The following is a 26,307-nucleotide window of genomic DNA, read 5'->3' as shown; positions in this document are numbered from 1 at the left end:
CCTGGTTTGGTCCTGGTTTGGTCCTGGTTTGGTCCTGGTTTAGTCCTGGTTTAGTCCTGGTTTGGTCCTGGTTTGGTCCTGGTGTTTTTCTTGTTTTCTGTCCGTGTTCAGACATTGATTTAGGAGAATGAAACGTTGTTGTGTTCATGCTATGGCTTTTAATCCCAAGCAGCTTAAACGGTTCAAAAACATCTTCAAACCATAAATAAAATACATTTGTCACAGATCCAGATTTCTACTGAGAGTCTTTCAAAAAGTCACGGTTCTAAAAGTCAGAAGTTAAAAAAAATATAAAATAAAAAATAAAATTAGGGACCACATTGTAGCCATATCTGTACACTACAGGCCCTCTGTGTGTGGAGGGTGAGGGCGGGGGGCATGGCTAGCTCCAGGTGCGGGACAGCTCCGCTCTATCCGGCTCCATGAGGGGGGTCCCGTTGCGCCGCGCCTCCTCTCCACGGATGGACTTATGGTTCTGGACACAGCAGACAGGAGTGAGGAGTCAGGTGACAGGAGCAGCGGACAGGTGAAAGGAGACAGGAAAAAGACCCTGTTAAACCACAGTCTGGTGGACACGAGCATTTATTGAGTTCACTTGAATACACACTAAAGCACACTTGAAATGTTACATAAGAGCAGAGTGAAGAGCAGGGGGAGGTTCTGCACTGGACACAGGCCTTAAAGTGGGACTGAGGACAAACATCTGACCAACAGCTCATCTGCACCAGTGGCTCATGGGCCCAGAAGACACAGGATATAATGGTAGGTTCAGGTTTAGACCTGTTTCAGTCCTGGTTCAGTGTAGATATGGTTCAGGTTCAGACCTGGTTCAGTACTCTGAAGGTAAGAGTTTGACCCCAGAGGTCTACTTGAGTCCAGTGGACTGTGATTTGCTACACCAACATTGTTCTGCATTTGACTTGTTCTGTCTGGGCAAAGCAGCAGTGTATCACAGGAAAAACAAAACTCTGGGAGAGTGTTTGCCGTCAGTGCACGTGAGCCTGTCATTGTGGAGCAGTTTATGGCCAAACCAACCACCAACCAGCAACCAAACAGAGTTGGAGCCACCCCAAAATTGCCCAGCTCCCTGTACTGGCTCCTGTGGCTGTAGAGGCCCCTGTATCTGTTGCTGTACATGTGGCTGTACTGGCAAATGTGAAGACTTTATACAAAGTGGCCAGGGTCAGGGTCCCAGGACTCTGTCAGACTGGTTTTATGGATGTTAAACAGTGAAGGAGTGAGGTGTGGACTTTCCTGCAGTTAAGTTGTAGGTTAATCATGGACACATTATGAGAGCTGCTTCAGTTTCACAGCCTTTATGAGTCTGAGGGAGTGCCCCAGAGCAACGTCTCAACCTTTCAGTCTCACACACACACCCCCACACACTCTCTCTCACACACTCTCTCACACACTCTCTCTCACACACTCTCTCTCACACACACACACACACCCTCTCACACACACACACCCTCTCACACACACACACTCTCACCCCCACACACCCCCTCTCTCACACACCCCCTCTCTCACACACCCCCTCTCTCACACACACCCACTCTCTCTCTCACACACACTCTCTCTCTCACACACACTCTCTCTCTCACACACACTCTCTCTCTCACACACACTCTCTCTCTCACACACACACTCTCTCTCTCACACACACACTCTCTCTCTCACACACACTCTCTCTCACACACACTCTCTCTCTCACACACACTCTCTCTCTCACACACACTCTCTCTCTCACACACTCTCTCTCTCACACACACTCTCACACACTCTCACACACTCTCACACACTCTCACACACTCTCACACACTCTCTCACACGCTCACACACTCTCACACACTCTCACACACTCTCACACACTCTCACACACGTGAGTGAGGTCAGAGCCTTTCAGAAGGAAGTGGAGGCCCATGACAGTCTGTGAGGAGACCACAGACTTCCTGTATCTGCTGCAGCTGTATGTGCAATTTGTTACCTCCACTCTCGCTGTGGTGAGACAAGAAAATGCACAACTGAAGATTTTACAATACTATACAGGAAACCACTGTATTAACCTTGCTGCCCTCTATGGAGACAAGAGGTATTACACGACTGAAGCACTCGTACACAGAGCACAACTGTCGCACTTTATCATGAGACTATGTACAGTCTTGTTCAAAATAATAGCAGTACAATGTGAATAAACAGAATAATCCAGGTTTTTAATATATTGTTTATTCCTACATGGCAAACAAGTTACCAGTAGGTGCAGTAGATTGTCGGAAAACAAACAGGACCCAACATTGATGATATGCACACTCTTAAGGCTGTGCCACTGGGCAACTATGACCACAGTTTTTTTAATAACTGCTTCACATCTGTGTGGCATGGAGTCAACCAACTTGTGGCACCTTTCAGATGTTATTCCACTCCCTGATTCTTTAACAACATTCCACAATTCATTTACGTTTCATGGTTTTCCCCACAAATTCTCGATTGGATTAAGGTCCGGGGATTGGGCTGGCCACTCCATAACATTAAATTTACTTGTGTGTTTGGGGTCATTGTCTTGTTGAAACACTCATTTCAAGTGCATATCCTCTTCAGCATAAGGCAACATGACCTCTTCAAGTATTCTGACATGCAAACTGATCCATGATCCCTGGTATGCGATAAACAGGCCCAACACCATAGTAGGAGAAACATGCCCATATCATAAAGCTTGCACCACCAAAGCTTCACTGTCTTCACTGCGTACTCTGGCTTGAATTCAGAGTTTGGGGGTCGTCTCACACACTGTCCACAAAACGTTCCTCCATTTCTCTTTAGGCCAGTTGATGTGTTCTTTGGCAAATTGTAACCGCTTCTCCACTTCTCTTTTTTTTTAACAGAGGAACTTTGCGGGGGATTCTTGAAAATAGATTAACTTCACACGGACGTCTTCTGTCACAGAACTTACAGGTAACTCCAGACTGTCTTTGATCATCCTGGAGCTGATCATTGGCTGAGCCTTTGCCATTCTGATTATTCTTCGATCTATTTTGATGGTTGTCTTCCATTTTCTTCCACGTGTCTCTGGTTTTGCTCTCCATTTTAAAGGCATTGGAGATCAATTGAGCTGAACAGCCTATAATTTCTTGCACCTCTTTAAAGGTTTTCCCCTCTCCAATCAACTTTTTAATCAAAGTACGCTGTTCTTCTGAACAATGTCTTGGAACGGCCCATTTTTCTCAAATGCATGTTCAACAAGTGTTGGCTTCATCCTTAAATTGGGGCCACCTGCTTCACACCTGTTTTTTCTTTCACAAAATTGATGACCTCACTGACTGGATGCCACACTATTTTTTGAACACACTCCTTTCGACTAGTTGCCCAATGGCACAGCCTTAAGGGCGTGCATATCATGAATGCTGGGTCTTGTTTGTTTTCTGAGAATCTACTGCACCTACTGGTAACTTGTTTGCCATGTAGAAATAAAAATATACTAAAACCCTGGATTATTCTGGTTAGTCACGTTGTACTGCTATTATTTTGAACAAGACTGTATCTGCACACTGCACACATAAAATTAGACAGAAGTACTTTCCCTTTCCATGTTGCCATATGAAGCTAATTTGACCAAAAAAAGCAAAGAAGCGCATTTTGTCTTAAGCCTCCCTTCGTTCTGCCTCTCAGTGAGAATGTTGGTGTCAGTGTGTAACCTCCAGATAAACCATCAGTGCAGCGTAGGCACATATGAACACAGGAGGTGCAAAGGATGAGAGAAAGAGGAGGAGCAGGGTCTGGTGTGGAGAAGATCAGACCTCATTTGGACATGCAGTATACACTCAGGTTTAAACTATACAGCGGTCAGACGGTCTCCTCCACAGCAGAGCCACGGACAGTTCTACAGGACATCCCCAGACCAGATAACCACACACAGAGTCCAAGTGTAGAGCAGTTCAGTTTAAACAGTTCAGCGGTGAATATCGAGAAGTGCTGGGAGTGGGAGGAGTCAGTAAGTTGGCCTCGTCCCCTTAAGAGTGGGAGGGGTCAGTAGGTAGGTCCACCATTGGGAGTGGGCGGGGTCAGTAGATATGTCCTCGTGAGTGGGCGGAGTCAGTAGGTCAGCCCTGGCTCATGAGTGGGCGGAGTCAGTAGGTCAGCCCCGCCCTTTGTCAGTGGTGAGCGTGTAGTTAGTGGGGTCTCCGTTGCTCTCGGACAGTACCTCGTGCTCCAGCGTGTTGAAGTGGACCCCAGAGGTGAGAGCCGGGTCTGCCTTCCGCCTCCACAGGCAGCACAGCAGCTCTCTGAAGGTGCGCCGCATGTCCGCGTCTCTAAACGAGTAGATGATGGGGTTCACAAAGGAGTTACACTCGGCCAGCACCAGGCAGTACTTCTCATAGCGCAGCACGTTGCAGCGGTCACAGCCCAAACCGTCCAGCAGGAGGAGCACTAGGCCCGGGGTCCAGCACAGCACGAAGCACCCTAAGGAGACAAACACAGTCACTGTACGGGCCACAGGGGGCAGCACACACATCCTGGCCCCTGGCTCAGAGGTTTGAGGTGTATAGGATGCTCGAGTGTTTGTATTTAAATTTAACTTTATGAACTCTTTTAATGGGGGTGGAGCAAGATGATGGAGGGCCTTATAGACTAGAATAATGTCTGAATTTGATTATTAAGTTTGACCTATTGAAAAAATGATATTTGCTCAGGATTTTACATTGATGATATGAGTCTGCGTTGTGATCTAGTGTTTTCAGAGTCTGTTTGTAGAGCCTTTCTATAGGCAGCAGTGTGGTCTTGTTTGCTTGGCTCATCAGACAGTAATTTATATGAGACAGAATGGTAGCATTTTGATATAATTTTGATGCCTTTGTAGTTCAGTTTGTTTTCTAATGAGCTTAATTTTATTTTTTCACATTCCTGATATGCTTTTTAAATGATAATTGAGAGTCCATCGTGTCACCTTAAATACTAATAGTATTCTTGTACTACTTGTAGTGCTTGTCCATCTACCAAAACTAGAGGACTGCTCTCTCTGTTAGCACTTTGAGAAAAACATAAACATGAGTAAACATGAGTGTTTTAACCAAAACACTGTCACCATTACAGACACCTGCTTAGCAGCAGCCTGCTGTGTTTGTACATGTGCACAGACTATGGCGCGTAGTTGACATGACGTTGCAGAGCACACATCAGGCAGATCATTCATAAACAGAGTAGATAACAGAGGGCCAAGGGTTGAGCCATTATGAGACATTACATCAGGGATTTTATTGTCAGCTCAAACACATTGTTGTTTTTTTAAATATGACCCCACCCACTGTAAGAGTTTTGGTAAAAAGTAAAACGTTGATAATTTGGCAATCAAGATATCCGTATTGACGGCTTTTCTTAGGTCAAGGTAGATGGCCCTGATAACATTCCCTTCTCTAGTTTAGCCTTGATATTCTCTATAAGATAAATGTCATATTGTTAGAATTGAGAGAGAATTGAGAGAGGATTGAAATCTGAACTGCTGAAACAAATCCAAGACTCTGGATTAGATTAGATGTTTGTAGAGATCTAAACTACAGGGTTAGAGGGTTTTACACAGAATAAGGCCCCATGAAGACACAGGGAGGACATCTGACACACAGGGACATTTTGGGACATGTTTGTAGAGGTCTAAACTACAGGGTTAGTTGCTTTTACACAGAATGAGCCCCCGTGGAGACACAGGGACGTACATAGCTCTCTGCAGAGAACCGCAGCCGTCATCTCAAAACCGTTCCAGTAACAATAGAAACCCTTCCTGTGACCTCTCATACGTCTTACACGCAGGTTTCTAAAGGGCTACATCTGCTACTTTTGCATTTCCTGCCTCAGCTCCGGTGAGAAAAGGCGACATGTGAGGAGCAGTGTTTGTCAACCTGCAGAGGCCCATATACAGTACGGCTGTGGAATGTTCTGGGTCTACAGGTTACGCCTGTCGCAATAACACATTTTGAAGTTCAATATATTGCTGAAGTAAAAATAGACAATAAAGGATAATATTCAATTAATTTATGCCACTGACACCAAAACCTAAGAGCAGATTTAAACCATAAAAACAATTCAAAATGTACAATATTCTTAAAAGATTATGAGCTGCCATGAAAAAACAGCTAAATTAAACACACAGAAGTTATTAATTCAACGTTTTGCAGCTTAAAACTTACTTATCGTATAGTCAAAGTGTACACACGATAAATACTGACCCCAGAAAAATAATCATGACACGCATTTAAAAAGGTTTTCCTCCTCATTCAAGCCATGTTAAATAATGACATCTCAACTAACAGTGTGTCTCTATTTGTTTTTTTGTTGACTTTTATGTATGCAATTATTTGATATTGGTATTGTCCCATATTTTTGGCGCTGTCCCGTTCACTGTGCGCTCTTTCTGAACATACTAAGGCATCAAAATGGAAATATGGAATTAGAAAAAAAACATTATACGGCCGCATGTTCACACAAATGTCTAACAAATGGTTTTATAATCGCAGAAAAATACATTTAGCTGTTATTTATGAGCTGATGGGGATGGTAGAAGAACAGGAGGAGCACTGGAGGTGTAGACACTGAGCAGAAGCAGCACATTCCTGAGTACACTCTGGGTGGTGGAGATGGCTGAGGAAATGTGTGAGGTACGGGGGAGAGGTGGAGGAGATGGGTGAAGTTTTGGGGAGGTGGGTGGGGGTATGGTGGAGGGGAAGGGGGGAGCACTGGAGGCGAAGACACTGAGAAGAAACAGCACATTCCTGGGTACACTCTGGGGAGAAGATGGGTGATGAGATGGGTGGGGTATGGGAGAGATGGGTGAGGATCAGGGGGAAAGTGGGGGAGATGGGTGGGGTTTTGGGGGAGGTCGATGGTGGAGGAGCAGGTGAGCGCTGGGGGTGAAGACACTGAGGAGAAGAAGAAGCAGCGCATTCCTACGTACACTTTGAGGGTGGAGATGTGGGAAGTGGAGAATATGGGTGAGGCTCGGAGGAGGCACGGAGTAGCAGAAGGGTGAGGGTTGAGGGAGGTGGGGGTAGATGGGGTCATGGTGGAGAACCAGCGGGAGCAGTGAAGGTGAAGACGCAGAAGAAGCAAAGCAGCACATTTCCAAAAACTACGACGTTTGGATGAAGTTTCGATTAGAGGGGGTAGAAGATGGGTGAGGTTCAGGGGGGGACGTAGATGGTTGAGGTGGAGGCGGAGCTGGGGAGCACTGGAGGTGGAGATACAGAGCAGCACATTCCTGGGTACACTCCAGTCCCGCTCGGGGGTTTAGTCTGGAGGATCCCGTTTCATCACTGGACCATCACTCCAGGAATTCCCCTGCAAACATACAGCACCGTCCAGGGACCCTCCACCCTCATCCTTCCCGACCCCTGCCCTCCACCCATCTCCTCCGCTTTACTTAGACCTCGCATGTGTAACTGTGTTTGTTTAGTTTGAGCCTTGTGCATTTTACACGGGGGTTAAGCACATGTGAAGGTTTTTTTTTTTTTTCTAACCGTCCTTCACATTCTAACGTATAAAGGAGTTTATTTTGCATTTTTTTACCAAGCGAAAACAAATAAAACAAACTTTAACCATTCTTGTGTCTGGTCCCTCCCTACCCTCCACCTTCTAATCACCCTCACCCACTTTTGTCCCCCTCTCTCTCACCCCTACACCCCCCATCTGTCCCCTCCTCCCCTCTCACACAGGGCGGAGGCAGGCCTGTCACAATATTGACTCATAATTTGATATGTGAAACATGAGCAATAATGGGATTCTGAAAGCGTTGGTGCCTTTTGTGCATTTGTTTACTAGGGCAAAGGATTCTGGGAAAAAACATGTGATACTCTGCGCTGTTTAGTGTTGCCATAATGAGAGTACTGCCATGTGTGTACTTTTGACAAAGTTAAATTGGCCACGATCCAACTTACTGTCTTAAAAACACGAACAAAACAGAGATAGTTAATTTCAAACTGTTTGCCGTGGTCCAATGTTATCCCTCATTTAACTTAGGCATTCAGAACATCCTAGTTATTCACAGGGATGAGTTTATAAGCCCTTTTCACAACTCTCAGGGCTAAGAACAACTAGCACTCCCTGATTATTGGACAATAAAACCGCAGACAGGACACAGCTGGCTTATTTTGACCTCAAGAGCTGCTTACATTATACAATATATCTGTACTGGGACACATTTTGCTCAAATACATGGGGAAAATCAATCAAAAATCAAGTACTGGCCCTTTAAATTTTGATCTAAAGTTATACCATGTAACTTTTCTGGTGTAGGGTAAACCACCTGCTTATCTCCGTGGTGGTGTCATTGCTTTGTCTGAAATAACGCGCGACATGAACAGATGTTTTTCTCTGCTATTTATGTGTTGTAATTGAATAAATGCAAGACGGATAAGTTTAATGTCACACTGCGGAGCATTTCAGGCTCCATGGCGACCCCATCAGAGGAGTTAGATTCCGTGGTTATCGCAGTCCTGAAAAAGTGATTTGCTTGACGTTTTACAATACACAGAGGACGATCATGACAGTGTTTACAGTTAGAGCCGCATATTTGGGCGATGTGGCACGAACCAGAGGAGGAGGCTGCTCTCTGTCACACTCAGCCCAAATATGCAGGCTGTGTCCGGGCACGTGCAGCCACCCCGCCCCCCCCCCTCCTCCTGGAGCTCAGCCCTTGCACAGTGCAACAGGGGAGGACTTTAAAACACACAGGAATGTAGAGAGCACGGCGAGGAAGGAGAGAGGGAGAGGAGAGGGGAGGATGAGAAGGAAGAGAGGGAAAGAGAGGGGAAGAGGGAGAGAGGGAGGGAGAGAAGGGGGAAGAGAGGGAAAGAGAGGGAAAGAGGGAGAGAGGGAGGGAGAGAAGGGGGAAGAGAGGGAAAGAGAGGGAGAGAAGAAGAAAGGGAGAGAAGGAGAAGAGAGAGAGAGAATGAGAGGGAGGGAGATAAGGAGGAAGAGAGGAGAAGAGAGGGGGAGAAGGGGGAAGAGAGGAAAAGAGAGGGAGAGATGGAGAGAGAGGGAGAAGGAAAGAGAAAGAGGGAAAGAGTGAAAGAGAGGGAGGGAAAGAGGGAGAGGGAAGAGAGGGGAAGAGAGGAAGAGAAGGAAAAAGAGGGAGAGAGGGAGGGAGAGAAGGGGAGAAGGGGGAAGAGAGGAGAAGAGAGGGAGAGAAGGAGAGGGGGGAAGAGAGGGAGAGAAGGAGAGGGGGGAAGAGAGAAAGAGGGAGAGAGGGGAGAGAGGGGAAGAGAGGAGAGAATGAGGGGAGAAGGGAGAAGAGAAGTGAAGAGAGAGAGGGAGAGAAGGAAAGAGAGAAAGAGGGAGAGAAGGCAAAGAGAGAGAGAAGGAAAGAGGGAGAGAGAAAAACATGAAGACGGAGAGAATGAGACAGGGAGACAGAGAGGAAGAGTTAGTAAGAGGGAGAGCGGGAGGGGGAGAGAGGGGAAGAGGGAGAGAAAGAAAGTAGGGAGGAGGTAGAGAGAGGGAAGGTGGAAGAAAAGGAGAGAGAGGGAGAGAGGGAAGGACATGAAGAGCGAGAAAAGGTGACAGGGAGAGAGAGGGGACAGAGGAGAGGGGGAGAGAGAGGAAGGGAGAGGGAGAAAGATAAAAGAGGGAGAGAAAGAGAGGGGAAAAGGGAGAGAGGGATGAAGAGGGGAGAGAAGGAGAGAGAGAAGGAGAGAGTGGGGGATGATATGGAGAGAAACAGAGGGACAGAAAGACAGAGAAAGAGAGAGAGACAAAAGGAGAAAGGCATGGAGAGAGGAAAAGACATGAAGAGGGAGAGAGGAAGCGAGATAGAGACAGAAGAGAGGGAGAGCAGGGAGAGGGAAAGCCTGGGAAGGACAGGGACAGCTGCCAAGTGGGACAAGAGAGAGAGGAAAGAGTGAGGGGGAGAGAGAGAATGCTAGAGAGTGAGAGAGAGTGCAAGACAGATGTAATACAGAGGGAGGTAAGAGAGAAGGGGAACCAGAAGAGTGAGAGAGAAAGAAGAGGAGAGAGAGAGAAAAGAGGAGAAAAGAGAAAGAGAGGGTTGCAAACTGAAAGAAAGGGGATGGAGGCATAAATAGGGAATGAGAATAGAGCAAGAGGAGAGAGAAAGAGGAAGGAGGTAGTGAGGAAGAACATCAAAAGATAAGTGAAGAAATAGAGAGAAGAGAGGGTGGAGTGTGATGGAGGAGAGGAGATAAAATGGGAAAGAAGAGAGGAAAGACGAAGGGGAGGAGAGGAGAGAGGGAGAGAGAGATGAGAGGAGGGAGAACAAGCCGGGACAGGACAGAGCAGGATTGGGGTTTCTCTGAACACCTATTTCGAAGAATAGGCCCAGGGTTGTACACACACACACACACACACACCCCTACACACAAACACACACACACACTCAGGGAGGACTGACACTGCGGGATTGGCTCAGAGGCACAGGTACTGAGGCTGTGATTGGCTGACAGGGACAGACAGGTGGGAGGAACCAGGAAATGCAGCTTTTCTGGGTCATTTAGTTCAAAATTTATCAAGTACTACTGTGACACTCTGTACTCTGGTGTACTACTGTGACTGTGTGTACTGCTGACACTGTGTACTCTGGTGTATGATTACTGTGACTCTGTATGCTCCAGGACTTTGCTGTAGTATTAATTCTGGGTATTTGGTACTACTGTGACTTGGTACTTGTAATCCTATGGTGTACTCCTGTGTGTGGTACTTGGAGATTTACTGTGCGTACTCCTGTGTGTGGTACTGGGAGTATTACTGTGTGTACTCCTGTGTGTGGTACTTGGCCCCTCCTGCAGTATCACGTTGACTCACCCAGGATCAAGGACACGGTCTTCATGAGGTTGAAGACGGTCTCGCGGTGGCGCAGGTGGGAGGTGTGCTGGGACATCTGCCTGCTCTTGTGGCGCACATAGAGGAAGATGCGGGTGTAGACGGCCAACATGATGGAGAAGGTAATCAGGTTAAGAATGGCCCAGAAGACCAGGTAGCTACGGCTGTAGAGCGGGGCCATGGTGGAGCAGTTGGGCAGGTCACACAGGCAGTGCCAGCCCATGGTCGGCACCAGCCCCATGAGGATGGCCAAAATCCAGATGGCCACGATGATGATGACCACGCGCCGGATGCTCATCTCACTGTGGAGCTGCATGCTGAAGATGGTCTGGTGTCGCTCCACCGCCACGGCCAGAAGATTGAGCACAGAGGCCGTCAGACTGGTGTCTATCAGGCCCTGGCGCACAAACCACTGGTACTTGCTCAGCTTTATGGTCCAGGGCCCAGTGTGGAACATCAGGTTGAGGTAGGACACCCCTGTGGGACAGACACAGGGTCAACAAAACAAAACGGGGCCAAAAGTATGAAAAATCTGATATCAATACTATATCTAATATCGAAACTAGATAGTTCGAGCAGGTATCAATACTAAAAAGTCACATTCACAGGACAGAAATAAACCTTTCTTGAACAGCTTTAGAATGATCTTGAATTAAGGGTTTTTATTATCATCATCATGGCATCAGAATTGGTGTTAAGTATTGAGTCGTTCTGAAAATGAGGCTGAAATTTTAATAGGGTCGAGCACACTTACCAGGGTCGATAAGAGATTTACAATATGTTATGTGTTCCACTGTCGACTAGAAGTGACAGGACTGAACGCACTCAGTCAACAAACCATACGCCACTATATAATATTTTCCCTTTAGTTCCACAAAACGCACAACTCCATGCACCAGGCTTTTCCGAATATGTTTGTCTATTTTTATTTTCCTTTTGGCTCCCTAAACCAGGGTCACCCACAAGGCTCATTCACTAGAACATGAAAGCTGCTCTGGAATGACACCAACAAAACATAAACTTGTCCACATGAGACTGGTGCATGGAGTTATATGGACACAGAACCATCATCAGATTTGGACTTTTCATCATTTTTCATCATAGATAGACTGGCTGTTGAAGACACCCCGTCTCGGAGCACAATCAGGGAAAGAAAGCACCCGATTGGTCTGTTATTAATGCTCATATCTTGATTTAGGGATAAAATAATGAAAAGAAAGGTGAGAATGATGAACCTGACAGCGGCCATAGAGAGAGGAGCCACCATTTTTCAATAGAAAGTTAATTGAAACCAAAGTCGATGGAGCCAAAATGAGCCCACGTTCACTTCCTACTTGGAACGTTTCGACTAGTGGGCTAACTATGTCCATCTTTATACAGTCTACGGTTTTCACAGAGTTTAAAAACTGTGATAAACTGTGCTTGCTACCTGCGTTTGCTAATATATGCATTATGTCATCATGGTAACTGGTTTGGATTACCTCCCAAACATTCTGGCACATTGTTAAGAAGGTAATCCAGTCGTCGGGCAGCAGTGTGGGGCGTGTGGTACCTGAGAAGAAGTCAGACAGGGCCAGGTTCCCCAGCAGGTAGTAGATGGGGTAATGGAAGCGTCGGTTCTTGAGGATGGCGAGGATGACGAGCAGGTTGGAGAAGATGACGATGAAGCACACGGTCAGGCCCAGGGTGACCACCACGTAGTCCCGTTTCCTCCAGTGGTCGCTGATGTTCTTCCCGCTCTCCGTGTAAAAGAACTTGACGGTGCGGTTGTAGTAGCATCCCTCCTGGTCCTCTGTGTTGGTGTCCATGTTCAGGCGGGAGAGGGGAGATGCAGAGGAGGAGGAGAGGAAGAGGGTTTTGGTTCTCAGACGGCCTTTGTCTGCTGGAGGGTGCACTGAAAGCCCATATCTGCCGAGGGCCAAGCGGGATGTGGAGGGAACCTGAGAAAACAAACAGGACTGAGCTCACAGTTGAACACAAAGGAGTACAGGGCTGCGAGAAAACCAAAACCTCATATCACAATTTATCACAATGGTGCATGAGCCTCTTTTCCACTGGCACGGTTCGTTTGGAGTGGGTCCGGTTGGTTCAGCTCCCTCCAGCCCGGTCGTGTTTCCATGGTCCGGGCTTTGGGTCCAGAGGCAAGTCTCTGCTCCGTGAGACACTGACGTCACCCAAACGTAACTCTTAATAAATAAAATCTAAATCGTATCAGATTTATACTCATAATTTTATGCCCGATGGCAGCGGTTCACAAAAAGACGTTCAGTAATTCCAAGTTTGTGGCTAAAGCTAAAGCTAGCATAAACACAAAACTGCTTCCGGTTTATCGTTAGCCTTTTCTGCATGTATTTTACTTCTCTGTCCCCTACACACCGTTTTAGCGTCTCTTTATTTAATGTAGTGGCTTTGACTCAATATTTTCATAAATGAACATCATAAGCAGGAAACATCATCATCATAAACAGAAAAAACTTTCAAGTTGTCATTACTGGAAATATGGTGGTAGAATTGAGAGAAAACTAATTATCAGCATCATCATCTTTCTCTCTCTCAATTCAAAACAAGATAAAACACAAATGAAACAGATAAAACATTGCGGTTATTTGAAATAACATAAGCAAAATAATCTCATTAAATCTGACCTTGTGATAAACCACCATATTTCTTGTAATGGCAATTTAAATGCGTTTCCCGTTTCCTGATGTACAGCTCGCATATAAAGATCGTACATATTATATTGAGTCAAACCCACTGCATTACATAAAGAGCCACTAAAAGGTTGTGTAGGGGCACAGAGAAGTGAAGTACATGCAGAAAAAGTTATATAAAGTTATATTTTTGCCGTTTTGAGTCTGCGTTCTCTCTTGTTCAATCATCTTGTTTCTTATGTAGCCAGGCCTTAGCTAAATCAATCCGTACAGCGCTGGCCCCCTGTGGGAGCTAGTACCCTCTAGGTTCCACTTCAGACCCCTCAAATGGGGCGGTACGGTTCACTTTAGACAGTGGACTCACCAACTTAATGATACTTTAGACTCTTACGCACAGAGCTTTGTTTATGTCACACCGAGATCCAGAAACGTGCCCATCAGACTGTAAATCGAGATGAGGGGGGGGTAACAACTCTCTCACACCTCGGACACAGTTCTGCAGAAGTCAGCGACAAATCTCTTTAAATTAGCTGAGCAGACATCATAATGACATCACGTAACACTGAAGAGGAAGGCAGCAGAGAGCAACCGAAACTGTCACGGTCTGAAATACACAGGTTTGTGCATAAGAATATAAAGCATAAAGAGAATTTGTGATGTTATACTGCCTTAAAAGTGTACGCTATTACATTTTGGTTGGCGGGTTTGGCTACAATAATGACTGTAATCAACTTATCATTGAATATATAAAAGCTTGAACAATATATTTTGGGCCTTAATATTTATTGTAGTTGTAGTATGATATGATTTGACTCGTAGATGGTTGAATAAGTCATTTCTATGGCTAATTCGAGGAGCTTTCGGACAGTTATTTGTTTCAGGTCATGTCTTTAATGATACTGTCTATTTAAAAAGGGTCTCGTGGGATCATCTTGCTTTATTTTAATCTTAATTATTTTAATCTTAATCAGGGTCTTAAAGTAGTTTCAATATAATCATTTATCAGAATATTTAGATGTAAAGATATATCGAGCTTCAAAATTGTGAAAGGCCTAATTCGGTAAATGTTACATGGAATAATCATTTTTGGGGGTCAGTATTTATAAGATCAGATCTGCCTTTATTAGTCCCACAGTGGGGAAATTCCAGTATTGCACCGCACAGTTAAGAACAGAAGGAAAATGGTACATGCAATAAAACAAGATAATAGATAAATAGCTTAAAATAATTTAAAAATAGATTTAAAAATAAACTAAAAATAGACTCTAATGTAACACTAATATTCTCCAATATTTATCGTGGTACATTTTCTTAGAATTAATCGGGAATGTTTTGTTATTTTTCCTGTTTTCGATTAGATTTGAGCCAAGGAGAGTTGAATAAATAACTTCTATGGCTCATTATAGTCACAAACCAACTAATAAAGTGTCTCATTCTGATGTTTATTTAAGCGTCTTTGTGTTTTTAACCATATCATCATAATTTGACTTTAGGGTTACTGTGTCAGTGGAATAAATTAGTTCTAATATTATTGTTTATCGTCTAGATTTTCTTCAGCAATACATCGAACTTCAAAACTTGGTGTAACTGATTATTCGTCCAGGAGTGTTTCCCCAAAACAGTTTTATCACAAAAACAGTATCCAGGTGACGACTGCTGAAACCTTTGCTTAAAATGTTCCAAAGAATGGCATTAAACCTGTTGTGTGCATATTTAATTACGTATTTTTTACTGTGAATCGGTTTTTGGATGTTGTCTCCACAGATCAGACCTGAACTTTAGCCTAGTGCTGCGACTTGTTTGTCTCCATGGAGATAAGTCTGTGTAATCTTTCGTTCATCCAGAGATGTTTTGGCTGCTGAAGATCTACAGAGCTTGATAAGTTTAATGCAGTACTGTGGAACATTCCAGGCTAAGCGCACATCTTCATGGAATATGAGGAGGAGGATTCACCACCTGCTTGTTTCCATGCAGAGGTTTGCTTTGCCTGGAATGTTCCACAGTATGACATTTAACTCCACCATCTCTACGGAGACAAGCCAGAAAGGAGGATAATTTTAGCTCATCAAACTCAGGCCCGGGGGCTAAATCTGGCCCGTGGTGTAATTTTATTTGGCCCGTGCGATCATATCAAACGTGCATTAGAGCTGTCCTGTCAGTATACAGCGCTACTACAAATCCCAGAATGAGTAAATCAGAGTGTAGCAAATTGAGCTTGAATATGTTTTCTCTGCACTTTTTTTGTTTGTTTGGGCTTGTGGGGAAAAAAAATATTTATTTTAAAAGAGAATTTGAAAGGCTTACAGAGAGAGACATAATTTATTTCATTTATTTACATAAGAAATTAATACTACTTTATTTTCTATTTTTGTAATATCAAGCCTGAGCTGTTCCTGATTTTGTGTGTGATTTTTCCATATAAAAAGTTTAGACATTAAATATCAGGTGCAGTCAATTTTTCAGTAAATATCGAGTTCGGCCTGTGATTTTTGTCTCAGTTTTGACTTTTGACCCACTGTAAATCTGAGTTTGACGCCCCTGCTGTAAACCGTAACACTAAAACCAACCCCGAGATACTTATCAGTGCTCGATTGTGGTCATCGTGGCGTTCTGCTCATGACGCCATTAAAAGGTCGAAGGCTGTGAGTTTCTGGCAGTGATTTGAATGATTTGTGAATTTGAATACATTTGAATTGAAGCTTCAGTCTTATTGTGCTGCAACGTTGGGAGTTTTAGAGACAAATGGTTCTCTCTACACTTTATATGTAGTTCACTTGTTTGTAGTATTGATTTGCAGTGACATCGCACGGGGGTCTATGGCGAAATGTTCAGCGGTTACCATGGAGACACCCTCTTTTATAATAAATACATGTGACTAAATAAATAGCTTTGTAACGTGCCTTTGTGACCTCGCAACGTGCCGCAAAATCATATCAAATGTAACTTTCTGTTGTTTTGCACATCACCTGCATGATTCCAGCGAAATAAAAAGCTAAAAAAAAAACATACTTCAGAATATTTTCCATAGAGATTGATGAGTTTAATGCCATACTCTGGAATATTACAACCAAAGGAACAAAATTTCCATGGAAACATGCAAAGTAAGAGTCAGGTTTGTGGACATGCAAGTCACAGGATGCGTATTTTTCAGTTTTTTCCCCCCAGTGCATTAAACACAACCATAATGAAATAAACATGATTTTATTATTGAAAAGTTACATACTGTGGCTTTAAAATATAACTTGAGAACAACTGGGAAAATTCAAGTTGTTTTTTTTAATCATTTAGCTGCTGTTTCTGTTCTGAAGCGACGGGGGATATGATAAAAATGTCATCCGTGCACGTCTGAGTAGTTTAGCGATCTCTCGAGTCCTATTCAAACACTTTATGGTTTAACTGCAAGATTCTGTGCAAAAGTCCAACCACAAGCCCACGTCACCCATCCCCACACGACAACTTTCCATAAATTTACAAAACAGACAACAAACGAAACAGACACTTGCACGCAGATCGTTTTGTGAAGGTGGTGTGATTTAAGAAGAGGAGAGGAGGGAGGAGGGACTCAGAGCATCAAAAACAAACATGTGAATGCAGAGAATAGTATTTTTAAATCAATAAAAGGAAACAGTGATCAAAATATGTTATGTGATCGCAGTTAATACCCCACAGAAGTAAAATACCCCTTGGTAATACTGCATAGAAGTAAAATACCCCTCTTTAATACTACATAGAAGGTAAAAAAAAAAAGTTATATATATATATATATATATATATAAAATTTTATTTATTTTATTTATTTACTTGCGAGAGCAGCAGCTGGTTTGCATCGCGCTCCTCTATTTTCCAACTTTTTCCTACTCTTTTTACTCTTTAGCCTCTTTGTAAATAGTGTGTTTTTTTCAGAAACGCGGTGTTTCTGTTTAGTTTAAGTTTTTTCTGTTGTATTTACATTGTTTACTCCAGAGAACAGCTGATGGCTCCACGCGGGTCTGTCGCGCTCCCGCAGGATCGACAGGACATCCCCGCGGGAACGCGGAGGGGCAGACGAGCGGGACGTAAACTCCGGGAAAAGAAGAGACGCTCCAGACCTGTGCTCCCGTCTGTCATCGCGGGAAACGCGCGGTCTATTTCGAACAAGACGGACGAACTAGCGGCGGCGAGAATACAGAGACAGCAGCATCAGGCTTTTCACGGAGTCCCGGTTAACCCCGCAAATGGACAACTTTCACCTCCTGCGCGCAGACAGGACGGCAGAGAGCGGCCAGAGGAAAGGACGAGGTTTGGCTCTGTTTGTGAATGAGAAGTGGTGCAAACCTGGACACTGTACAGTGAAGATGCAGCTGTAACAAAGACATGGAGCTGCTGTTTGCATGAGGCCATACTATCTGCCCCGGGACGTCTCACATGTGATTGTGATGCTGTGTCTGTTCCTCCCTCTGTTAATGCTGAGACTGTGACACACTGCACCAGCACAGGTGGAGACTTTCCCCACTGTGGGACTAATAAAGGCATATCTTATATCTTAATACCCCCTCCTTAATACCACATAGAAGTAAAATACTACATAGAAGTAAAATGTCCCCTCTTTAATACTCCATAAAGTAAAATACCCCTCTTTTTCAATAACTAGAAGTAAAATACCCCTCTTTAATACCCCATAGAAGTAAAAAAAAAAACCCTCTTTAACACTACATAGAGGTAAAATACCCTCTTTAATACCATATAGAAGTAAAATACCCCTCTTTAATGCCCCATAGAAGTGAAATACCCCTCTTTAATACTACATAGAAGTAATATACCCCATAGAAGTAAAATACCCCTCTTTAATGCCCCATAGAAGTGAAATACCCCTCTTTAATACTACATAGAAGTAATATACCCCATAGAAGTAAAATACCCCTCTTTAATACCCCATAGAAGTAAAAAAAAAAAAACCCTCTTTAACACTACATAGAGGTAAAATACCCTCTTTAATACCATATAGAAGTAAAATACCCCTCTTTAATGCCCCATAGAAGTGAAATACCCCTCTTTAATACTACATAGAAGTAATATACCCCATAGAAGTAAAATACCCCTCTTTAATGCCCCATAGAAGTGAAATACCCCTCTTTAATACTACATAGAAGTAATATACCCCATAGAAGTAAAATACCCCTTTTTAATGCCCCATAGAAGTGAAATACCCCCTTTAATACTACATAGAAGTAATATACCCCATAGAAGTAAAATACCCCTCTTTAATGCCCCATAGAAGTGAAATACCCCCTTTAATACTACATAGAAGTAATATACCCCATAGAAGTAAAATACCCCATAGAAGTAAAATACCCCATAGAAGTAAAATACCCCTCTTTAATACCCCATAGAAGTAAAATACCCTCTTTAAGCATCAGGGTAATAGCAAACCTCACTCCATTTCCTTCCACATGCTCGGGTCAGATCTGAGACACCGAGCAGCGGCCCTCTTTCTCCTCTGTGGGTTTAATACGACATCATTTACAACGCCATGATGGAGCTATTACTTTTACGAGTATTTTATGAGTACAAAGATGCATGCATTTACAAGTGTGGGCTGGTGAGTAGTACGGCTACGGCATTTACGAACACAATTACTTTGCAAACGTTCCACCGAAATGTTAATGGCAAGTTTTGTAATCAAAATTCAGTCGACGGGGCAGATTTGAAACACGCCCGCAAGCCTCAACACACAGAAGAGTGAAATCTGAACTGCTAAACACAGGAATCTGCTGTCATGATACTAACATTGGTACTTCCTTTTATATTCCATTATGGCCTTGTATCTGTGTACTCCAGGTAGATTCCATAGTGGTCTTATACAGGGTGCGGGCGATCTTAAAGAAAAGGCGTTTGCGAATAAATCTTAGACAATAAACGACTTAAAACGTAATATCAAGGAGCAAATAAAAGCCATAAACCCGGACGTGCTTTTAAATGTTGTGCAAAGTGTTCAGTGCTAAACCGAAAATGGTGGACACTTGAACATTATTTTAAACAATTAGGTCATTTTACTTCCCATAGTTTAAGTAGTGATAAGTTCAAGTGTAAGTGAACAATTATAACTGCATATATTGTCAAAAATCTCAGAAGGTCCAGCTTATCCACTGCTAAAAGTTGGTGAGTGTAACTTAATTATAGGAGCGACTGAAGATTTAAAAGTGTCAGCGACTTTTGTACTTGTTCTGATACAGGGTTCATTTCTGTCCCTTTTCTACGAATGGGACTTTTTTTAGTAGAGGATCTAGTTTTGATTCTAGTTTTAGTATCGATAAAAACTTTCCTTCCTACAGAGACGAGTGAAATCTGAGCTGGTGAACTACAAATACAAGAATTTCATGCATTTCAGCGCGAGATATTACACCATTTTCTGCTTTGTTACAATGTTGTTTTCGCGTCACAAACAGCCACGGAGTTGTGTTTCGTTTCATTCACACATTTTTTTTTAAACAAACACACCTGCATATTTAGGCCGAGTTCTTCTCTCACACTGAAAACACTTTATTCCACCTTGTGATGTCATCAATTGCGAATAAAAGAAGCGATTTACGGCGTTTTTAACTCCAAACGTCTTCACTAGAATCATTTGCAGCTCTGAATTTGCCAAACTTTGAAGCTACAGCAATTATTTTAGCCTTATTTTAACTGCTTCACTTGTTGATAAACCAGAGGAAACTGTAGACTTTTTGTGGTAAGCTCAGCTCAACAAACGTTAAACCAAAACGTGTGACCATTTACCGATACACAAAAATAACCACATGTGTAGTGTAGAGGGCACACGCACACATCCACACACACATTTATACACCAGTGTGCGCAGATACGAGGGGAAAGGTGAGTTCAGTGTTTGTTTTTTTTGCCCAAGGACACAACGACAGCATACAGTTCAAATGAGACTAAAGCTGCTAACATAAACTACCACTTGATGACATCACAAGGGTGAACGGAGCATTTTGAGCTTTGGAGATGTACAGACGAACGTTTAAGTGTGTGAATGAAACAAAACGCAGCTCCAGGCATGTTTTTGAAGAGGTAACAGTATTATAACGTGGTTTAAAGATCACTAGAGTCAGTTTTTCGTAGTATAGGACCTTTAAAAATACAGTACACATAAATATGTACTTAAGTGGACTGGAGCTGCGGTTCAGTCAAACCTTAAGGACATGGAACAAACGGGTTCTACCAGTGATCAGGCCCTGAGAGAGAACTATTTACACAGCACTGAGATACTGCAGCCTGGGCTGGAGGGAGAGGAGGAGGAGGAGGAGGAGGAGGAGGAGGAGGAGGAGGAGGAGGAGGAGGAGGAGGAGAGGGAGGAGGCGAGGGAGAGGAGGGAGGAGAGAGGAGAGAGGAGAGGGAGAGGAGGAGGAGGAGAGAGAGGAAAGGGAGGAGGAGAGGGAGGAAGAGGAGAGAGAGGAGAGGGAGGAGGAGGAGGAAGAGAGGGAGGAGGAGAGGAGGAAGAGAGGGAGGAGGAGGAGAGGAGGAGAGAGAGGAGAGGAGGAGGAGAGAGAGGAGAGGGAGGAGGAGGAGAGAGAGGAGAGGGGGGAGAAGGAGGAGTAGGAGAGGGAGGAGGAGAGGAGGAAGAGGAGAGAGAGGAGAGGAAGGAGGAGGAAGAGAGGGAGGAGGAGGAGGAGAGAGAGGAGAGGAGGAGGAGGAGAGAGAGGAGAGGGAGGAGGAGGAGAGAGAGGAAAGGGAGGAGGAGAGGGAGGAAGAGGAGAGAGAAGAGAGGGAGGAGGAGGAAGAGAGGGAGGAGGAGAGATTGGAGGGGGAGGAGGAGGAGAGGAGTAAAGGGAGGAGAAGAAGGAGAGAGGAGAGAGAGGAGAGAGGGGAGAGGGAGGAGAAGGAGGAGAGGGAGGAGAATGAGGAGAGAGAGGAGAAGGATGAGGAGGACAAGGAGGGAGGATGAAGACGGAGGACGAGGAGGGACCACCACCACATCACAGCCAGGTTTGAAAGACACAAAATCACAAATGTTGTAATTATTTTTTTTTACAATTTTAAAGTAGGACTGTCAAAAGTACGAGAAATTAGACATGAATCTATATTGAAACTAGATCCTCATTTGAGCAAGTATCAAAACTGAAAAAGTCACATTCACAGGACAAAAATGAACCTTTCCTGAAGAACTTTAGAATGATTTTGAGCTGAATCAGAACAAGTATAAGACACAGAGACCAGTATAGACCAGTATAGACCAGTATAGACCAGTATAGACCAGTATAGACCAGTATGGACCAGTATAGACCAGTATAGACCAGTATAGACCAGTATAGACCAGTATAGACCAGTATAGACCAGTATGGACCAGTATAGACCAGTATGGACCAGTATGGACCAGTATGGACCAGTATGGACCAGTATGGACCAGTATAGACCAGTATAGACCTGGATGGACTGGTTTAATGGGTCAGATGTTATAAATGTATTTGAGTGCACACCGTGACCACTGAAAATGTAATGTTACTTCAAAATAATATTACTCAAGAAACAGTAAAACAAAGTACTTGGCAAATATACTACTCAAGTAATTTAAAGAGTAACAGTTTGAGGTGAATGTAAAACATGAAATAATTAGCAAAATGAGCCAAACTACATCATGTCTGAAGGAAACGCAAATGTTCAAATCATTTCATATTGTCACATAAAAAACTCAAATCACTTTAGACTCACAGTGGGAAGAAGAACCACAACTTTTACTCAAGTTACTCAGTGGTGGAAGGGAACAAAGTAGTAGAATTTTTAGGTATCTGTACTTTACTTAAGTACATTTCACAGTGGAAACGTTTTACTTTTACTTCAAAAATATAGTGAAAGTACAGATATTGCTCTCAAATGTAGTTTTAGGTGTATTTTTGATCGTGTTCGTGGTAACATCCTGAGCAAAGTTTTCGAGTTCAAGCTTCGACTTCAACAAAAATAAAAACACAAAACAGAAGAAATAAATTTGTTTTGCAACTGTTGACCAAAATCTGTATCAATTTGAATCAATATCACTACATTTTTTACACTTTAAGAGTAACAAGTATTTCACACAAGTGCTGTTCATTTGTTAAAGTATATTTTTCAAGAGGTACTTAAATACTTTTAGTCAAATACATTTATTTCTTTTCATTTTTAAACATTACCTCCACCAGTACTTCATCCTCTACTGCTTTTACTTCAATAAAAACAGATATTACTCAAGTAGACGCAGCTGCTGAAAAGTACAATATCTTTGAAGTCACTGGAGTAAACGTAAGCGAGTATTAGGTACCTCAGTTCTTTGGTAACAGTGGCCCCCCGCGCTGTCGGACGGTTAGTTTAAGCCTGTACTTGTCCCGTCACAATGGGCCCGTGGTTCCCCTGTGGCCTGGAGCGTTCACACTCTTGTATCTGCATAAAGAGGCTTCGTTTGCAGAGCTCTGGCCCCCGCAGGTCTGAGCTTGCCCCGGTCCGTGCACACACCGTAGGACTGATGGGACTTTCGGCTCTTTTATGGGATCCGAATCTTTTTAATCCGTTCATTTCAAAGTTCTGCTCAAAATACTGGTTGTTTTATGTGACAGAAGCCAATGTGAGGACTCAATTTATGCACAAACTAATCACAGAGGTGTTTAAAATGGTTCAAACTGAGTGGGAGTGAGTTTATCCTTTGAATTTATTGCACTTTTGCATAATAATAATTAAAAACGAACTGTTAATATGATGCCAAGTATGTTTTTTGTGCACGCCTGCTCTAGTTTTGCGCCGATTCTTGTCGTTTCAGCGCAGATCAGAACAAAAATACTGAAAAATTTGACAGAATATTTGGTTCTCTTAAAAAATGCGATCCGGTTTTCATCATTTAGGTTAAGGAAACGTTCAAAATGACTCGTTCACGTCACATCACTGCACTGAGTTTTTTCTCTCTCCAGACGTGCGCGGCTCATCCTGTTGCTCTCGTGTTTTGGCCGCAGTTGTGATCTATGTTCAAATGTCATTTCCTCATCACAAACAGGTCTGGAGTTGTGTTTTGTTTCATTCACACTTGTTTAACACGCAAACCAAACGCAGATTTAGGCGAAATGAAAGTGAAAAAACGCGCTGTTCCACCTTGTGATGTCACGTGGTGGAAGTATTATTTAAGTAAAAGAATCATTTGGATCTGGATTTACTCATCTCTGCTGAACTAAAAGTAAAAGGAGATGTTATGTTTGAGTATGTTGAGGTTTGGAGTTGCAGACAAACATCACACGTTACTCAAACACATGTGAGTGAAACAAAACAAAATGAAACCGTGGGTGTGTTTTTGATGAGGTAACGACATTATAACACGGTTCAAACTTCATTTTGTGTCATACAGGAGCAGTAAAAGTTGCTCTGAGTTCGCAGACGTGCTCCTGTCATTAGGTCGACACTGTCAGGGGTCAGGGGTCAGGGGGGCGTGTCTCGTTTCCTCTCCTCGACCCTCCGCTTTCTCAGCTGTCAATCGAACGCACCATGTTAAGTGTTGTCCCGAAGCTCAGAGGAGGAGAGAGGAAGGACACGGTGGAGGTGACGTGAGGGTTGAGGAGTCATACAAGAGTGTTTGTGTCACAGTTTGTATCGTTACAACACACACAGGCACACACAAACACACACACACAGACACACACACACCCAGACACAAACACACACACGGGACATCAGCAGAGGAGCTTTGACATGTTGCATAATCACGAATTTGAATAAACTAATTAAAAAAATATGTGAAAACCTGTTTATCTGAAAATGAAGACACTGGTCTGACTTTGATTTAATGATACAGGAAAGACCCCCCAGCCCGTGTCTCCTCTGCTCCTCGCTCCTCTTTCTTTTCCTCTTCTCCTCTCCCTCTCACCTCTGCTCCTCTCTCTCTCACACACTCCTGCTCCTCTCTGTCTCCTCCTCTCCCATTTGCTTCTGGCTGACTTCCCTCTGCTCCTCTCTCTTGCTCCTGCTCCCTGTCTCACTCCTGCTCCCTCTCCATCCTCTGCTCCTCTCTGCTCCTGGCTGACTCCCCTCTGCTCCTCTGCCCTCTGCTCATCTCTCCTCTCCTCCTCGCTCCTACCTCCTCTGCTCCTCTCTCCTCTGTTCCTCTCCCCTTCGCTCCTCTCCCCTCTTCTCCTCTCCCCCTCTCCCCCCTGCTCATCTCTCCTCTCCTCCTCTGCTCCTCTCCCCTCTGTTCCTCTCCCCTCCGCTCCTCTCCCCTCTTCTCCTCTCCCCCTCTCCCCACTGCTCCTCTCCCCCTCTCCCCACTGCTCCTCTCCCTTCTGCTCCTCTGTCCTGCTGTGTCTCTTTCCTGCAGAATCAAGCAGAGCAGTCAAGGAGAAAGAGGCGAGAAAAGAGATATAAAACGCGACCGGAGTCTGTGGAGGAGTTTGTGGAGGAGTTTGTTTGTGACAAAGGCCAGAGCGCAATAATCAGCTCCAGACCCGCGCGGCACCACTCCCTCCTCCCCCGCACCTTCACCACGAAGAGACTCACCTTAGAACCTGAGACGAGCGGCCAACCCGAGCTCCCTCCAGGCGCTCTTCATGCGCAGCGGGGTTCCTCCTTTACGCACAGTGGGGTCCGAGCCGCCGGAGCCTGTCACGGACTCTCCATGGGCCTGTGACGTCCGAGGGTACAAATCCAGAGCGGGTTCACCTCAGGCACACGGACGTACTTCCGGGAGTGAGCGGCGGTTACCTGTTCCAGCCGTGCGCTTGCAGTTCTGCGGGAGAAGGGTGCGGCGCGCTCTGAGCTGTGCCCGCCCCCAAGACACCGAGGGAGGGGTTAGAGCGAGGGTGAGAGCCGGTGCCAATCTGCGCTCCAGCCCTGCCCCCTACAGCTGCTGCCGCCAATTAGTTTAGTCCAGGTTTGGTTCAAGTTAAGTTCAGGTTTAGTCCAGGTTTAGTCTAGATTTAGTCCAAATTTGGTTCAAATTTAGTTCAGGTTTAGTCCAGATTTAGTCTAGATTTAGTCCAAGTTTAGTCCAGATTTAGTCCAACTTTAGTTCAGGTTTATTTCAGGTTTAGTCTAGATTTAGTCCAAGTTTATTCTAGATTTAGTTCAAATTTAGTTCAGGTTTAGTCCATGTTTAGTCTAGATTTAGTCTAAGTCTAGTCCAAGTTTAGTCTAGACTTAGTCCAAGTTTAGTTCAGGTTTAGTCTAGATTTAGTCCAACTTTAGTTCAGGTTTAGTCGAGGTTTAGTCTAGATTTAGTCCAGGTTTAGTACAAGTTTATTCTAGATTTAGTTCAAATTTAGTTCAGGTTTAGTCCATGTTTAGTCTAGATTTAGTCTAAGTCTAGTCCAAGTTTAGTCTAGACTTAGTCCAAGTTTAGTTCAGGTTTAGTCTAGATTTAGTCCAACTTTAGTTCAGGTTTATTTCAGGTTTAGTCTAGATTTAGTCCAAATTTAGTTCAAGTTTAGTTCAGGTTCAGTCTAGATTTAGTTCAGGTTTAGTCTAGATTTAGTCCAGGTTTAGTCTAGATCTAGTCCAGGTTTAGTCTAGATTTAGTCCAAATTTAGTTCAAGTTTAGTTCAGGTTCAGTCTAGTTTTAGTTCAGGTTTAGTCCAGGTTTAGTCTAGATTTAGTCTATGTCTAGTTCAAGTTTAGCCCAGGTTTAGTGTAGATCTAGTCCAGGTTTAGTCTAGATCTTGTCCAGGTTTAGTCTAGATTTAGTCCAAGTCCAGTTCAAGTTTAGTCCTAGTCAGAGGCAGTACTCCATTACATTTACTTTTTTCTAAGGAATCATAATTTTCGTAGTAATTTTTTGACACATCCTTGTACACACCTCCATGAGTAATATGTCAGTTTAATGAGTCAAATATTTTACAGTGTAACTTGAGTTTTTTAT

At 43.9% G+C, this 26,307-nt stretch overlaps 1 protein-coding gene across 3 annotated transcripts; it reads right to left on the bottom strand.

Annotated features, from left to right (window-relative positions):
• Window positions 1-139: 139 nt before the first annotated feature.
• Window positions 140-25,282, bottom strand: lpar2b (lysophosphatidic acid receptor 2b). 3 transcript variants are annotated; one of them, XM_055223902.1, is made up of 6 exons: window positions 25,155-25,274; window positions 24,951-25,074; window positions 12,371-12,758; window positions 10,801-11,295; window positions 4,199-4,458; window positions 140-475 (listed from the first exon to the last, which is right to left on the bottom strand). In XM_055223902.1, exons 3-6 carry the CDS (start codon window positions 12,624-12,626, stop codon window positions 383-385), a joined length of 1,104 nt encoding a protein of 367 aa, XP_055079877.1. In that variant the 5' UTR covers window positions 12,627-12,758; window positions 24,951-25,074; window positions 25,155-25,274; the 3' UTR covers window positions 140-382. The 3 variants fall into 3 exon arrangements, with proteins under 3 accessions (XP_055079877.1, XP_033843231.1, XP_055079881.1); XM_033987340.2 differs by having other exon boundaries at window positions 24,951-25,282; XM_055223906.1 differs by having other exon boundaries at window positions 140-469; window positions 24,951-25,208.
• Between the last annotated feature and the right edge of the window lie 1,025 nt (window positions 25,283-26,307).

Source organism: Periophthalmus magnuspinnatus, chromosome 1 (genome assembly GCF_009829125.3).
Source record: "Periophthalmus magnuspinnatus isolate fPerMag1 chromosome 1, fPerMag1.2.pri, whole genome shotgun sequence".
Classification (NCBI taxonomy): Eukaryota; Metazoa; Chordata; class Actinopteri; order Gobiiformes; family Gobiidae; genus Periophthalmus; species Periophthalmus magnuspinnatus.
Note: the sequence above shows the minus strand (reverse complement) of the source record. Positions and strands in the feature narration are given on the sequence as shown.

Coding starts and splice junctions, on each gene's coding strand:
- lpar2b (XM_033987340.2), bottom strand. CDS start 12,626: ATGGACACCAACACAGAGGACCAGGAGGGATGCTACTACAACCGCACC. Junction 11,296..12,370: donor CCTGTCTGACTTCTTCTCAG/GTACCACACGCC, acceptor TCTGTCCCACAG/GGGTGTCCTACCTCAACCTG. Junction 4,459..10,800: donor GACCGTGTCCTTGATCCTGG/GTGAGTCAACGT, acceptor TTGTCTCCTTAG/GGTGCTTCGTGCTGTGCTGG.